This window comes from Stenella coeruleoalba (genome assembly GCF_951394435.1).
Source record: "Stenella coeruleoalba genome assembly, chromosome: 11".
Classification (NCBI taxonomy): Eukaryota; Metazoa; Chordata; class Mammalia; order Artiodactyla; family Delphinidae; genus Stenella; species Stenella coeruleoalba.
The window spans coordinates 45,240,831-45,258,274 of record NC_137157.1 but is presented as its reverse complement, the minus strand read 5'-3'; the positions used below and the strand labels follow the sequence as shown (position 1 = coordinate 45,258,274).

The 17,444-nt window shown below is 42.6% G+C and overlaps 1 protein-coding gene across 1 annotated transcript in view; it reads left to right on the top strand.

The window, feature by feature from the left end:
• TPH2 (tryptophan hydroxylase 2) overlaps positions 1-17,444 on the top strand; it is a 90,642-nt gene that overhangs the window by 69,179 nt on the left and 4,019 nt on the right. Inside the window, exon 9 of the mRNA XM_079937610.1 lies at positions 10,380-10,475. Coding sequence (XP_079793736.1) covers positions 10,380-10,475 — 96 coding nt within the window. The remainder of the gene's footprint in view (positions 1-10,379; positions 10,476-17,444) is intronic.

Genomic DNA, 17,444 nt, shown 5'->3' with positions numbered 1-17,444 from the left:
GAATGGAAAAGAAACATGACTTCATTAATAAAAGCTTAATATAGAGGACAGCTTAGTGCAATGTAGTGGTGAAAATGGCTCTCCCTGTTAAACGTACTTTTCTCTCCAGTTTTCAGACATACAATCATTTTGCAAGATTCTTGGTCTTGCCTGGAAATAAATAGGTAAGCAAATGCCAGCTCTTTAGTCCTAGTGTCTGGGAGGGCGTTGCTTTTCCTAACACAGGAATAAAAATAAAACGACCCTCTAAAAGTGGTGGTGACGACCCTCAGCTTACTTGGGAGTCAATGAGAACCTCATTTTTCATACAGGCATTCGAGAGCTGACCTTTAAAATCACCACATCTGGGGAGAATGTGTGATTTGATGCAGAACATTTTAAAACGTGCCAAAGGATGAATGGATGAGAATGTGTTCATCAGTTTTCTTCTCCTTCAAGGAGCTCAGAGTTGCTTAGGTTATAAAAGTCAGTTCTTGGGCACTTCCAAACCTATAGCATTTGCTTCAGTAGGTCTTCTGTGCAAAGTAGATTAAAGCACATCTATACACGGAACGCTGATCCATGCACCTGGTACGAAAATGATGGGGGTGTGTGTGTCTGTGTCCTCAGAGTGAAGGTAGCCATTTCAAGGTAGCTAGTTATACAGTAAGTTCAACAAAGGGTCGTTTGGAAAAAAGATGGAATTTCTCTAAAAGAAGAGCCAAACTCTGTGAATCGCTTTGTTATGGAGGCTCACGCACTACATCTAGGGTCCAAGCAGTAATTCTGAATATAAGACCAGCTTTTGATTTGTGAACCCAAATACCTGCAGGCCCAGAAGACATTAAAAAGAAGCTTATTTGTATTCCTAAAGCCCTTTTTTAAAGAGCCACAGACTTTTGTGGAAAACAAAAGTGATGATGACGGGTGGTCATCTCCCAAATTCTTCTCCAGGAGAAAATAGCATCTGTCTGATCTCATGTGTCATCAACTGCTACATGAAGGTCCAGGCAGGGTTGCTGATAGAAATTCCTCGTGGGTGCTAATTCTGAAGTCTGGGCAGTGAGGCACTTCGAGGGCGGGATTGATCACAAACTCCCCCATACCCCGACCAAGCATAGTTAGCATTTTTCTTGACTCGTTTCCAGTCTTAGAAACAGCAAACTGAAAAACTTTCCCCCTTATGTTTTTGGATGAGGATCCAGATGTCAGAATTGGCGAATTTTCAGAGTTGTTCCTTGTCACGAAGCCACTTAACCACAAGATTGCTGAGCTTCCGCAGGAGATACCTGCCCATCAGCCGTCATCCTGGCTCCTGAAGGCCTGCGAGAAGGCTGGTTCCTCCCTTCCTTACTGGCTCAGAGGCCCATTGGCTTTTGTCGAATGGGGCATAGAGAGAGGTCAAGGGACTGATCTATTTCTGAAGCTATAAGTAAAAAATGATCTGATGGCTACAGTAGAGGGGTTTTCATCTTTTCAAAATGTCTGTAATGTTGGAAAATGTGCTGAGGGTAGTAGTTACTGATCTGGAAGATTGGCATGGACACTGCTGGCTTAGCCTGCTGGGAAATTCTTCTTGCTTCACTATTTCCTCCCTTCCTTCAATATTTGCTAAGCACCTGCTACATGTCAGGCAGGGGGCTAGAGACCAGCCATGAAACAACAACGAAAACAAGTCAGACCCTGTCCCTGACCTCAGAGTCTGGTGGAGGGAGAGGCAAGAAGACTGGAGATTTCTTTCTGGATCTGAAAGTACAACACTGATGGTAGAAGAAGGGCACCTCATCTGGCAGACCAGCAGGAATTCGGCAAAGGGGCCGAGTGATGACAAGAGCATCGCAGGCAGAGCAAGGGTGGTGTGCGAAGGCCTAGATGGGAAGCTGAAAAGAGCGTGTCCGTCTGCACAATTGCAAATTGTGCAATTCCCTGGGCGGGGGGCGGGGGGGCGCTGGGGGGTGGGCAATAGCGAGGGAGGGGGCTGGAGGAGGCAGGGGCCCTAAGGTCCCTGAGGGTCTTTTCTGTCATATGAACTATGGACCTGTACTCTAGGCTGGTGGCGACAGCGAACGTTTGTAATTGGGCCACCATATGGCCATGGTGACCTGACATTACGCCCTGGGAGTGGAGTGTCTTAGAGTGGATCCTGTCGGAGTTTTAGGGGTGGACCAACGGCTCAGGTGGCCCTGATATTAAGTGAATGCTTGTCATTCTGCTAGTCCATAAGCAGGGGGCAAGGGATGAGAGATGTTTCTTTTTTCTTTGTCTTTTTTTAAATTAAAAAATACCATTAAAGCCTGATGTAAAAACTAGTAAGTGTTACATGATACTAAGGTAGGTGGTCTCCTTTGAAGTTGAAAATGCTCTTGGATAAGCTGAAGAAGGGGCAATAAAACTGAAATGGCCAGAGGGCACTTAAACAAATCATCCATTTGTTCTTGAAAGCAACCAAAAAAGATATAGGAAAGGGTAGTTAAGAAACACACAGAAAAATCCTGCCTAAAACAGTGCTGCTGAAAATTGCCTATGTCAATGTGTTCTTCACTAAAAGCTGTCTTCTGCTGACGCTTCTTTTTCTCCCTACGGGTGTGCCTTTTATATATGATGATCAATTTTCCACAAGGATTGCCGTAATGTTTCCTTAGAGCTTAGGTTTTTACATTTTAATTCATTCCATGGCTGTTCTTAATTGCTCTTTTCACAATTCAGGGTCATTGTTTTCTAGCAGACAGAACATACTCAAATCCCAACCCTCTTCTTTTTCTCAACTTGTTTTTGTCTGTCTCGGCTTGAGGAGAACCCCTGAAGAAGGAGGCGATCTCTACCGTTCAAGTGGAGCCTGTGATCTGGTCCATTCTATACTTTGATTTACCTTTAACTTCCTACGATTTGCATTTTGGGTTCCCAGAAATCACTCCCCTCCCCCAGCCCCTCAATATTACTCTTTCCAACAACTTCCTCTCTTCCTGAAATCCCTCTGAGATCCCACTTATCCTTCAAAAAGTCCAACATAAACTTCATATTCCTCATCTTCTGAGACAGATAAGCACACTGCAATTTGACAGAAATTTATGGTAGGATTAAAACAGCAGGACATTATTATTACTGTTGTTGCTGTTATTTTTATACTTGTCTTGTCTACCCGTTTGTATAGTACCTTTCTTGAGCATAGAGACCATATCTTTAGCTACTTTTGTAATCTCAGGTAGAGCTTGGCACAGTAGAATTGAACAAGTATAAATTTTAAAAGTGTATTGATTAAGTTGTGACCTGCCAAGAGCTATAGTGGTTTTCATTTAGAGGCTCGTGGAAAATATGAGTGTGGAGACAATCCTGCAAGGCATCTGAACAATAATCCCTAGGATCTAGACAGTGACTGGCCCTTGAATCTGTGAACACAGAGCGAGTGGCTTCCTTTGGCCAAGGGGAGGCTTCGAGATGGGGTGCGAGGGGCCGGTGGTTACAGAGCGGCTATAGCCCAGGACTGCAAAAAACCAATGTCTTCCAGCTCTAAGTTTCTAGCATTTCTTACATTTTTGTTTCACACAGGAGTAGCCCAGAGTAAACTAATGAAGCCTGCAAAATCCCCCTTTCTGCTGTCTTTTGAAGCCCAGTTCCAGAGGATGTCTCTAGCCAGTAACCCTTGCTCTGCAAACAAAGCCCAGCGGGTAATCGTTGCACCCGAGTGTGATTTGGCTTTATGTGTGACTCCTGGCAGTTTAAATGGTCAAAGAAACAACAGCAAAAATTGACGTCTGGTGAGAAGTTTTCTATCTTGTGACATTTGAGTGGTGACCTCCATGGCTTAAGGAGGGCAGCCTCCATTTTCACTTTCGTTTCCCAGTGTGGATTTGTACAGTATTGCCTTAGCAGTTCTATTTCAAAGTTTCCCCCTTAGCTATCAAGCCTCATTTCTGTTCCAATCCTATTATTATTTGCAGTTTAATCAAGATTAGGGGAATTGTGGCCAGAGGTGGGAAGGTACTTGCTGCTTGTAAGCTGAAATTTGATGTGGCTAAAATCCAAACTCTAATAGCTGGGGATTCATGGTAGAGGAGTGAGTGGGTTGGGATCTTGGACCCTCTTCACTGGTTCAACAATTTTTCAAGTGTATTCTTTGACATGCTAGTTGTTTGATGGAAAGATGTTAGAGAAAGGAAGGCTGTGAGACACATGGCTCTTTTTCTGTGTTTTTATCTGCACTTACTGAGGTGCAGATCCCTGGTGTAAGAACATCTTTGCATAGCATTCTTCCTTTCTGGGACTGATCCTCTTGTTATGACATGGGTACCAAATAGAACGATACTCGTCACGCTTGTGTGGGAGCCGGGTCCTCTAGGCCCCAGCTTCATGGATGTTGAGACCTTATTTTCTCGATCATGAAGAAGTGGTGGTGCTGGGGAGGGTAGGGGGAACAGAACCCAGGAGAGGGCTGGGGCAGCGTGGCTGGCTGAGGGCACTTGGGGAGTGTGGAGTCATAGCTATTTATACCCATTCTGGAAGTAGTTCAGTATTTCAGCAACAGGACTGTTGTGCTAGTTTGACGGGCTGGTAGTGGCTCTGCACCTGTACGTGCACTTTGCTGGTGAGGAAACAAGGCGGGATCTGAAGTTAGGAAGCTGGAGTTTGACTCCTAGCTCTGCCAACCATGGGTCAAGGAATCTGGACCGATCCCTTGATCGTTGAGACTCAGCTTTCCCATCAGTACAATGGAAAAAATAGTAACTACTCTATCAAGTTAGTAGGAAGGGAGCAGACGTGCAGTAAGATGACCTATGTGCGAACACTTTGTTAAACTGCAGCTCTACTGGCTAAGTTTTCCTATTATTTTGATGTCTTACTGTCGTGATTGAATTCTGTTGTTTAGTGAAAACTTCAAGTATGGAAGTGTTTAGGGTTGTTTAGTCAAACACCAAATATTGTATTTCTGTGCTTTTTGAGTTGTTGGATCTGCTTTTGGTCTATTTTTCTTGTTCCCCTCTCATGTTAGGGTGTGGGCTTAGAAGCTACATAACTGAAGTTTATTTGAACTGCGTACTAGATAAGGATAAATGGGGTCTGCGTGAGGGCCTGAGGGATTCTTTTCCCTGTAAAGCAAATCAAATTTAGTGCATAACCTTTTGTTATGTTCAGCGCATCTCAGTTAGGGCCGTTTCCGACGTTCTTTGCTAACTTCTTGGTTCCTGTCTGTCCTGCCTATGTGGATGATGGAATTCTAGATGTGGAATGATGTATGTGTGCAATTACTTAGAAGTATATATTATCAGTTTGAAAAGATCATATTTTTAGTGAAGGCAGTATAGAATATACATCACTCACTGACTCACTCAGGCATTTATTAAATGATGTGTATAGACCACTTTCCCAGACAAAGTAAAAGAAGTAGGATACCTGGCTGTCTTCCTAGGACTTTGCGCACCATTTTAATCCAATTTAAGAATACAGACTGACTCTCAGGAAGAGGTGATATAATTATTTCAAAGGATTCAGAGAGTTGGGGAACTGGGAGGCAACAGGACCCTTCCAGAGGAAAATTGGAACAATAAATTTCTTTTTCACCAAGAATTTGAAAAAGGTATACATCTCTTTAATTGGAGTATGGTATGTGCCTTAGCAAGAGCTTCAGGTACCTAACACCAAACGTAAAAAGGATGTTGCATCGTGTCCTTTTGTAAATCACTATGTGGGACCAGGTGGATTTTGTTGGTGTGTTCAGTGTCTCTGGACGATGTTCCTTCCCGCTCTCACAATGTCCATTTGGCTAGGCCAGAACTGTTGCGAGAGTGGTGCACTACCAGTAGTGATCGGAAGATGGCAGCATTGGGCGACCTATCTCATTTTCTTAAGCACGCTCCCTGCTAGCTCATCCCGTGGCTGTGTTCCACAGCCGTGTTTGGATCTCAGATCGTCACTCAGACCTTCTTCTGCTTCATGACTATGTGTATGTAAATGACTCTGCTTTTCTTCTAGGGAAGAGGTCCGATATATAATTCCTGTTTTGGTTTTCAGTTAATGATTATATGTAATTATAGTCGAATAAAATATTTATAAATAATTACTTATAATTAGTGGTATGTAGAACTTGGAATTCATGAACATCAGCTTTGCTGAAAGGTACCCTTCAATTTGGCAGGTGTTAATCTTAGTATTATTGTTTGTTTCTGTTTAAAAGACATTAGTGACCAAGACTCTGCAATCCTCTACAGGAATTCTTATAGGGCTCAGGTTTTTTATTTTTTGTGGGGTTTTTTTTTTTTTTTGGATAATAGGTAGGATATTTATTTGGTAAATCTCTTGGGAATATATTACAGATCCACATATGGCAAGTGCTCTGAGGAAAACAAATTATATTTTCTTAAAATTTCAAGAAGCAGTTAGCTACCCTTGAATTTTGAAGGGTCTCCAGGGGTCATCCAGTCCAACTCTAAGTAGGCTTTGCACTTAAAAACCAGGCAGAAAACACGTGCAATTGCCCCCTCCTCCCCACTAGTGATCGTGCCCAGGGTCTTCTGCATTTTGAGGTCTATACCTTATGCATTTTGAGGCATTAGAAGCAGAAAGAGAAAAATTATCCTGAGCAAGTCCATAATTCAAATTTTGCCAACACGTGAGCTTCAGGTACATTTTATCATCCCTCTTTATCTGTTAGCCACACATGGAGCCGCAAATGGAAAGCTATCTCAAGGTGAAAGGTCTAATCCTCTGGTGAGAGGAGGCTGTAGAAGCAGCATCTAGGCTCATTCCTTGGTCGAGGACAGCAGGAAACCAGAGGGAAAGGCAGCTAGGGAATGAGCAGATGGAACTGTGTAAGGTCAGAGTTTCTGGAAGGATTCCCAGATGAGGGATGGGGCCAGAGAGCATTCTAAGCAACGGGAAGGAAGACACCCAGTGGCTCTTCCCTCTGAGGTTACCCTGATTCTAGAAGCACAAGGATCGAAGACACACTGATAGATTTACCTTGGAATTTTTAGCCGAGTTGATGCAGACCTTTTAATTCCTGCCTCACACTAGGACGGGATGCCAGATCTAGGGGAAGCCCGTGAGAATGGTGCACCAGGTTTTCTCAGGGACTCTCTCAGCCTGCTTTGATTTGGATCATAACCATGACCGTGCATTATGTGCGCGTTGATACAACGTAAGCAAAATTAAAAATGCACACAATAGGCTGACCTAAGTGCTCCTGTAGCTGGCTCCATATGTGTACTATTCTGGAGGCTTTCGAACACGAGAGCACATTTTTTCACAAACTCTTCTGTATTCAATGTTAAGACTCCAAGGATTTCACATCCTGTGCTATAAATGCAGTACAAATTAGAGAAATCAGCCGAAGACACACTAAGAAGATGTCGTGAGATTCTGGTTTTCCTGATTTAGCCTTACATTTCCCCATTTTTTTGGTGGTAAGGAAAAAATCATGCATCTATTAATCTTTTACCTGGAAACTTTAAAATGTGACAGATGTTGAGCTCATAAAACACTGAGCTCTAGATCTCTTAAATATCACCATCTAGACCCGTCCTGGGTAAATCACTTCATCCCCTTAAACTTGAGTTTTCCTTTTGGTAAAGTAAGAGGCTGAACTTCCAGGCTTCCTGTTCTATGACTGTATGATCACTTCTCCACCATGCCCAGGACTGTGCAAAATTTTTTGGAGGACAGACTTGAGGGCTGTATTTTAACATTTCTTTCTTTTTTGTAATTGAAGTGTATTTGACTTACAATATTATGTTAGTTTCATGTGTACAACGTAATGATTCATTGTTTCTATACGTTACAAAATAATCACCATGATAAGTCTAGTTACCATCTGTCACCATACAAAGTTATTACAATATTATTGACTGTATTCCCTATGCTGTACATTTCATCCTCTGTATTTTAACTTTTCAACACATCTTCACATCTCTTATTTTGGTTCTTCTCATGAGGCCTCTGTGATACTGAGTTCTCCCAACCCCCTGCTACCCCTGGCCCAAGTCATCCTCTAAGTCGCTCATCACCCTTGTCTTGACTGCCACTACCTTCCAACTGGTCTCTCTGCTTCCACCCTTGCCCCCTATAATCTATTCTTTACCGAGCACCAGCGTGATCTTTTGGAAATGAAATCAGAACACATGTCTCTCCAGCCTAAAACCTTCCAATAGCTTCCCAGACACCCTTGGAAATACACATCTATCCGTGCCTCAGGGCCTTTGCATTTGCTGTTTCCTTTGCTGGGAACACTCTTTCTCCTAGGTCTTTGTACAACTGGCTTGTTCATTTTCTAAAAGAAAGGGCCATTTTCAAGTAGGTTGCAGCTTAAAGGTAACTCCTGCAGAGAGGCTTTCCCTGATCCCTCCATCTAAAACAGCCGTATCCTCTGCTTGCTCTCTGACACTTACATGATATTATTATTTATATAGCAGATTTGTATAGCAGATTTCGCCTGACATTCATCCTGTATGTTGATTTTTGTTGTTGTTACTTGTCTCATCCCAGGAGCATACCTGCTTCATGGGTTGGGGAACTTTGTTCCCTTGTTCTCTGCTAGAGCGGAGTCTGGCATATGATAGGTTTGTAGGAGTGTCTGTAGAATAAGTAGATGAATGAATAGACGTCATAGGCAGGAAAACTACAAGAGTAGTTGGGCCCAGAGAGGTTGTGGTCACAGAGCTAATTAGAAGCAGGGGTAAGACTAGGACTCAGGCCTCCTTGTGTGTGTCTTTCCTCCATGTCCTGCTGTCACACAAAAAGCCTAATCTAGAAATACTTCATTCACTGTTTATTTGTTCACCGGATATTTATTGAGCTCTTATTATGTTTCTGGCACTAGTCTGTGTCAGTTGTTCTCAGCCAGAAGTGATGTTTCCCCTCTGGGGACATTTTTCAATGTCTGGTCGCTGCACATGGGGTCGGGGGGTGCTACTGGCATCTAGGGGACAGAGCCAGGGACGCTGCTAGACATCCTCCAGTGTACAGGATAGCCCCCTGCAGCAAAGAGTTATCCAGCCCAGCGTGTCAACACTGCTGAGATTGGGGAACTCTGTTCTAGATGAACAGACCGTGATACTGCTCTCATGGAGTTGATGGTTTTGTGGGGGGAGACAGATGACAAACAGTATATTTCATACATAAAGACCATGTCAAAAAAGTGATGGGACAGAAAAGAAAGACAAGTCAGAACAGAGTAAGAGGGGGTGCCGGCGGGTGCTGTGGGTGGTGACAGGGTAGGAAGGGCTGTAATTTTCGCCTCTTTGGGAGATGAATCGAGAAAGGAAATTTTGCCTCTGGAGGCTCAGCTCCATGACCTGGAATGACGAGGCCTTCGGGTCCAGCCCAGGGCTACAGAGCATTGACCACTCAACGTCAGAGATCATCCACACATAATAAAAATATAAAACCCTCCAGAACCAAGGGATATCTTGACCTCCAGATAAGAATAGAGTAAATAGCCATGGGCTAGAAATAATCAGTATTTTCTGCTCCTTTTCAGGGATGTTTTCATTCTCTTTCTTAACCCCTTCATTGCTCCATCATCACTAATGCAGGACAGTGTTAATTTGATGAAATTTTTTATTGCTCATTGTCAGCTTCTCACTTTCCTCTCCGAGCACAAACAGTGTAATTTCAGCCCCTCTCAAGAGCATTGTGAGTTTTTTGGTTGTACGGAGATTTCTGTCTGTCTAGGTTGATTTCCTAGGAACTCAACAGAAGCAAGTGTAGATTTTAATATCTTGGGGAAGCTGTAGTAGTTGATGATGGTAAAACTCGGCCCAATGAAATCATTCTTACTATATGTATTTAATGTATATGCATATAAGTATGTATACATGTAAGTGCATACATAGGTATCCATTTAAGATTTCGCTAAGAAAATGGTAATTTGGTAGGTATATACTTGTTTTCTTGCTGTTTCCTGGTTTCTTCACCACAATTCTTTACCAAGCATTGGTGCATAGCAGGTACTCAACAAATGTTTGTTGAATGAATAAACAAACTGCAAAAATCAGTTTAGGATTACTGAATTCCAAGTTATTTTTCCACATTTACACGGTGCTACTGAACCACAACTTATTAAATATAGTAGCATATTCTTCTGGCATTATCACCGTGACATATTCATTCTTTCTAAATCTGTGTTTTTTTAAATTTTAGAGTCATTGCAAGGACTATGATTTGACTCATAGGGTTTCTGAATCCAGGAAGCATAAGACTCTTAGTAGTTAATACTTTTTCCATTTACCTTTAAACTAGGGAGGGATTATTAGGCAATAAATGTCAATAAATCTTCTTGACTTAAATGCGTTTTAATGGACAGTGCTGAAGAAATTATGCAGAGTGCACCATTTTATTTTGGGTGCCATTTTATTTTACAGAAGAACGTATTACCCATTTCACTGGCTGTGCGTCCACTTCTTTTGCAGTGCTATTTCTTCACTATTGAGTTTGGCCTTTGCAAGCAAGAAGGGCAGCTGCGGGCATACGGGGCTGGACTGCTTTCCTCCATTGGAGAATTAAAGGTATGAAGCTGTAAAGGCAAATATCCTTCCCGAGCAAACTGGTTCAAGGTCATGGAAGATATTGATTTGTCTGTCTGAGTCTCTCTACTCGCAGATACCGCATGAATATTTAGCGCAGGGGATTTGGTACCTCACATGTGGGTGCTGACCTAACTCTTTGCACCTCTGAAAATGGGCCATGCCTTTCTGGGTTTGTGGTGTGACTCAAATGGATGAGCAGCCATGTGCACGGACCAACAGGAGTGACAAGTGTATGCTCAGATGTTGGGTAACAAACGACTGGCCTAAATGTAGTGCTGAAAACTGGGCACTGAGCTAGCAGTGATCCTACTGATTGAAATTCCCTTGTAAGGGTGGCCTGGCCTCTCTCATTTCTGTCATCACCATGGCTCCCATGGATTCCCCAGCATCTGCTTCCCAAAGGAGAATTAGAGGTTATTTTAGCTTCTTCAGAATTAATGTAAAGTAAAACATTTATGGGCATATACAATAAAAAAAAATAACACTGAAATAAATATGTGGTCCAAGAGGTATCTAATATGTGTAGTGATGCCTAAGGGATGCTATTTTTTTTTTTTTTTTGCCTTAACATACAGTTAAAAAATCATTTATTCACAAATGTTGGAGTCTGGGGCATTCTGATCATTTAAATATTCTGGTTACTTAAGAATTGCTATCTGTATACCACTGGGGGATAGCAAGTTTTGATGAATTTAGAATGCATTGTGATATCTAATCTGGAAACGGTACTGAAAATAATTTAATCTTTCTTTGATTATTCAGACTAAGGTCAGGATTATGGACGATCCTAGGGTTTTTATTTTGAGTATTTATTATCCTTGCATAATGTGACTGGGATATATATGATGACTGGCACTTTTTAGATGTTCGTACTTTTGAAAGATGCAATTTAACTGTAGTTTCATTGAGTCCATTCACTTTATGACTTCATTCATTCATTCATTCCACAAATATTTGGTTGAGCATCTACTATGCACCATGTACTATGCCAGGCACTGAGGATACAAGGACAAATGATGATGAAGAATAAGAATATGAAGAAGATAACAACTGCCTCAAAAGACACTTAAATAGACTTTAGTATTTTAGGGGCTTTAAACATATTAACCCACTTAATTCTCATAACAACCCAATGGGATAAGTAACACCATTATCACAGATGAGAAAACTGAGGTATAAAGACATTAAGGAGCTTGTTCAAGGTCACACAGCTAATAAGTGTTGGAGGTGGTCCCAAGTCCAGGCAGTCTAGGCTCCAGGATCCAAGCCCTTGACCATTAGGCCCTATTGCCTGGGATCCCTGTTATCAAGGAGGTTACATTCTAGTGCAGGAGATAAATGACCAAGATAATACAGACAGTGTGACAGATGTGCCTGGCACATTTTAGCCCATGCCTGGGGAGGCTTCCTGATGAGGGTCCTGCTGCCCACGCTGATGCTGGAGGAGTGGGAAGGATGAATAAGGGACGGATGAGATGCTGGATCAATCAGCACGTAGCAGTGTGTGTGCTCTACTCAAAGCCTGGCCCATTAAGGGAGCTGCCTGAGGCCCTGTCTGGCTGGAATAGATGATAATATTTAATGTAACAAAAGCCTGATGTAATGTGTTAAAATTTTTTTTTCTTTTCTTTTTTTTTTTTTTTTTTACTAAATTCTCAACAACAAAAAAATCCATTTGGGGTTAATCTCAAAGCCCACAGCAATAGCATGACGTCATATGTCTGTAAGACCCGTGTCTTCCATAGATTGTTTCCTGATTTCCCTGAAAAAAGAATTAGTCAGAAAATTATGTAGCTCTTGAGCTACATCTATTTACATTCTCTTCAGAGGGCTTATAAATGATACCAGGAACAAAAGAAACAAGTCTCTCTTATTGCCCCAACTTTCAGCAGGGTCCTCTGGTCTGGTTAATGAGGCGTGTGTAGGCAGCACTGGGGTGAATCTGTTGTTTTTGTTCCTATTGGTATGGACCGAATTGTCTGGAAATGGAAATCAGCCAGAAACATGTGAAGGGCATTGTCTGCCGTGAATCTTCTTGTTCTGGTCCACCACCTCTGGTCATTAGCATTCTTCCATTCCCAAATTTCAACACTCCTATGATTGCTACTTTAGACCATTTTTACAACTCAGAAATTCCTTCTATATGAAATGTCTTCTGACTGTTCACAGAGAATATGTAACATGAGACCTTTCCTTAGAGTCTTAGCTTTACCCTCACCCCATCCCTGCCCCGCTCGGTGTCAGCGTCCAGAGCCTTCCCCCAGCGCTTGTGAATACATCTGTCCAACTTTTATTTGGAAGAACAAATGATAGTTCTGAGCCCAGGTGGGGATAACTTTATTATTATTTTTTGCGGTACGCGGGCCTCTCACTGTTGTGGCCTCTCCCGTTGCGGAGCACAGGCTCCGGACGCGCAGGCTCAGCGGCCATGGCTCACGGGCCCAGCCACTCCGCGGCATGTGGGATCTTCCTGGACCGGAGCACGAACCCATGTCCCCTGCATCGGTAGGCGGACTCTCAACCACTGCACCACCAGGGAAGCCCGGGGGATAACTTTATTAATAGCATTATAATAATTCCTGTGCAAACCCACTTACAGTTTTGAACGCAGTTACCTTTTGTGGTAAAATGTGTTTTTGCTGTTCCAATTACAGGCCATATGTAGGTCTCGGGTAAGTTGTTGGAGGTTTTGGTGTAGTCCTTATAATTTTTACATAACTATGCACAGTTCATCTTCTTTCCTTGAACTGAACACATTTTAAAATGTGTGCTTTAAGAGGCTAAGTTTCCAGAGTGTAAATGTTGCACGTCAGAGCTGGCCAAGCACTTCCAAGTACTGTATCTGTAGTTTGAAGGATAGCTTTCATTTTTCCCTCTTATTTTTTGACAGTGCTTATTTTTTATCTTTGAAGAGAGAAAAAAATAAATATGGAAATGCTTATAAAATCTAACATAAATCTGGTAACTATAAAGACAGTTTTTAAAAAATCTCAACAATGATTGCTCTCTCTCTTGTTCTAATTATTTTTTCGGTGATGTACTTTTATGAATTCCAAAAATGTATTTGGGAAGGGCCTTTCCATACCTTCATCACTGTGGGGAGCAGTTAATAATGAGCTAGATCATCTAGAAAACTGACTTTAAAAAAAGGTTGAGAATAGAATAATTGCTTGCTGTTCACCCACAGTCTAGTGTGTGTCTTTCCATTAATGTTCTTTTTCTATCTCAGAGTCGACCTAACTATGTAAGTCTCTCATTAAAAAAATTTTATTCACTCATTCATTCATTTATTTGATTCAACAAACTCAAACTTGAAAGTTCAGATTTCAAGAAACTTGGGAGTCTCTAGAAGGGAAGGTCTAAGAAAGTGATGAATATGGGTCTTTGCTGAATCCAGTTCCCTTGGAGAAGCAACAGTGAGGAGATCTTGTTCACACGAGGTGGTAAGCAACTGATTACTAATCGATGAGTTGGCTGAGTCTTATCTCAAAAAGTTAATCCATCTCAAAGCAAAAGGCAATCTCTCCTTCTTTTTCATGGGTGAGGGTAAAGTCTAGTTCTTTGTTTCCTTAAGGGCAGAGATTAGATTGTTTTGGTAAATGGCCTTAGCACCTACCCCATAGGAGTTGCTGGAATATTACATACAAACACACGTGTTCTGCTTTTCAGGTTTTGACAAAGCTGGTGGTTTTTAAAATTTTAATTATTGTTATGTTTTGGCTTTAGTTTTAGGATGTCCTTGTATGGTGAATTTATTGTACTGCTTTTATAGAGCTATTCATCAGCCTTCACAGAACAGCCTTATATTTATTACAATCATTTGCATTTACAACCACTTGCAGCAACTCTGTGAGGCGGTGAGAATTACTGCCAGGCTGTAGAGAAGAGGCCCAAGGCCCCCGTGGGTTCCCTGAGGTCATCCAGTATGTCAGCGGGTGGCTGGAGTTGGGACTCTGAGAGCGTCTGAGCTCTCACACCTTTCCTGGGTTCCAGTGGCTCACAGCTCCCTTCCTCTTGCTTCTTCCTTTCCTGCAGTAGCACTGTTAGTAATAACAGAGCAAATGCCGGACACTGGGAGCTGGAGAAGGGTCTTTGGCTTTTACACAGGGATTTCTTGAAGAGGGAGTTTGTTCCCTCCCTCCTGCAGCTTATTCAAACTGCTGAAACTTTCAACATCACTGATGAAAAGAAGTGTGATGCCATCATCACCCAGTTTGGCAATAGGGATGTTGCTACCACATTGTGCTCGGTTAGCAGGAAGAACATTCGAGGAAGGTTCAAAAATTTCATAGACACACATACGTACATACATATACAAACGTATATATTTGTTGTTCTGACGTGGGAAAGGATGATTGTACTGTGAGTGTATGCAAATTTTTATTCAGAATCTAGGGCCCAAACTATCTAGACTTCACACTTGAGTTTTTTCCTGACTTTAACCAGTCCTAATATAGAGGGTGAGGATCACAGGTTTACATCTAGAAGAGGTGCGATAATAACTCTGTGTCATTGCAAAGGCAGGTGGCTGGAAGGAAGGAAGATTTTTGAGCTGATGAACTCGGGACAGGAACTGTTGCGGTCTAGGACCTGGCAGCCTCATAGCTAGGGCCATGCTTCTTTTCTCGATGGGTTCCAGAGGAGCTGTACCAATGGTGGAAGGTGTGGCTGGTTGCATATGTACACCAAGCATCATCTGGAGACCGAAGTAGCAAGGATAACATAATTTACTGAACACTTCCCATGTGCCAGGCTCTTTGCATGTGTTGCCTCCTTTAATTCTCACCATATTCCTGGATTATAGATAACTGTAAGTATTTCCGTTTTCCAGATTAACACAGGAATAGGCTGACAGAGGTGAAATAATTTGCCCCAGATCATGTAGAAGCTAATTGGGTTCTGGGAAATTTTTGATGTTGAAAGAGATTTTTTATTTAAAAGACTGGAACTGGCAAATAAGTCTTAATTTTTGCGCTAAAGCCAGTTAATTGGTAACGTCCATCTCTGTTGGGAAAGGTGAGAAAGCCATGCCCAGGCCCAGTGGGAAAGGCTGCTATGGTGAATTTACGCTGGTTGGGGTGGAGGGAGGGGATGGTGGTATGAGAACTGTGTATTTGCAGGCCCTGTTCAAATCGTATTGCAAGAAGAGCTTTAGAATTCATGCAGATATAACCTTTTCAGTTTATCAAAGAGGAAACTGCATCTTAACCTGTGGAATTTTCACTCATTTGATAAACCTGTGGGACAGCTATGTTTAGAACTTAGGTCTCCTGGCTCCAAGTCCTGGGTTGTTGTCTTTGGCCCTATGGGTAAATGCAAAACAGTCCTTTTAGAGAGCATGTAGACGAGAGGTGATTCTCAAGTATTCCTGCACTTTAAAAATGGCTTGAGAGTAAAAGACTGTCAGCCAGATTCTCTCAGCATTATAAAGCCTCTCTCTGCAGGAAGTTGGATTAATTCTTGCAGACTTCAGGATATCAGACTGTTAACACTTTGGAAAGGATTCACCGTGGAGCTCTCTGGGGACATCAGGCAGTTTGGCTCTATGTTTACAGAGAAGCTACTCTGGACACGGAGGAGAGGGCATGAGAGCTGCTCCCCAAAACCAAGGTCGCTTAGAGAGAGACATGGATAGGAGCTGAGAAGAAAACTCAGTAGGACTTTGCTCCACTGGACAGTGGAATCAATAAAGACGTGAATGCTATTTTATGGCCCTTGAGCTATGCTTCAGTGTTCAGAAACAGGGGCCCTCATGGGCTGCATGCATGTTCCTGGCATTCGTCACACAAGAGAGCTCCCCATCAGTAAATGAGACCACTCGTAGGTGTGGTCACCACCTCATTTGTTGGCCTCACTCCGTGGCGGCTCCCCCAGCTCTGGGCTCTCTCCAGGCTAATCCTTGGGTGCCATTATCATTTCCATATTTGTAACAGCCAAGGGAGAGAACTGGTCGCATGCTCCATGGATGGAGAGGCCCCCAGCACGTAACCAGGTATGGGACGCAGCAGGAGCTTGAGGGTAGACTGCATTGTTGAGAGCTTAGAACAGTGAGCTTCCCGTTTTCCTTTTGATTAGTACATTAGGCAAGTGTGAGATATATTACCTGATGGTCTTTGCTTCAAATCATATGCTGTGAGTCCACTGACTTTTCTTGAAGTCTGGGGCAGAGCACCCTGCCCTCTGGGCTTTTTCTTGATCCACTCTCATCCCATTTACCTGTTAAAAAGATGAAATGAGCTCATTTGAGTATCCAGTAGAATCATAACATGATACATTTTTCTGAAACTACACTGATTTCGGTCTCTGTTATTACATACACATCTTCTGGAGGCATCCTCTACACAGGGTGACTGCTGAGGGTGCTAATGTCCTACCACAGCATTCCAGACCTAAGCAGACAAGTTTCACCTTCTTCCTGTGCTTGTCCTTGACCTAGTGAAAAGCCTGGCTCAGCAGGAAAGCCCTGAGGGAGCCATGGCTTAAATGTTCGTATAGTCTATATTGCTCCCACTCTGCCATGCCCCTGAATGCGGGGGTGAGAACATGGAAACATCTAGGACTCTGGGTCAGTCACTGTCCTCCTTTTCATATGTACTGATGGATAAATGGACAATTAGAGCAACATACTAAATAAAACGCACCCAGAGTGTATGGCTGCGAAGAAAGGAACTTCTAGCTCTGAAAGCCAATAGGGGGCCTATTCTTTGCAGAGGAGCAACAGCTCTCATCAAAGCACATTTTGTTTCTTGAAACTGTGAAATTGTTTTAAAAATGTGGACAGAATTATTTGTCATGTGGAACCCCAAATCCCTTGATGTTCACTGCACTGCATTGAACCTAGCACAAATGCATTTGCTGGTGTAGTGACCTTCCGCTTACAGTGAAGTTGTTCTGTGGGCCAAAAACTATGAGTCCACTCCAAGGGGCCCTCTGCATTCCCTGATTCAC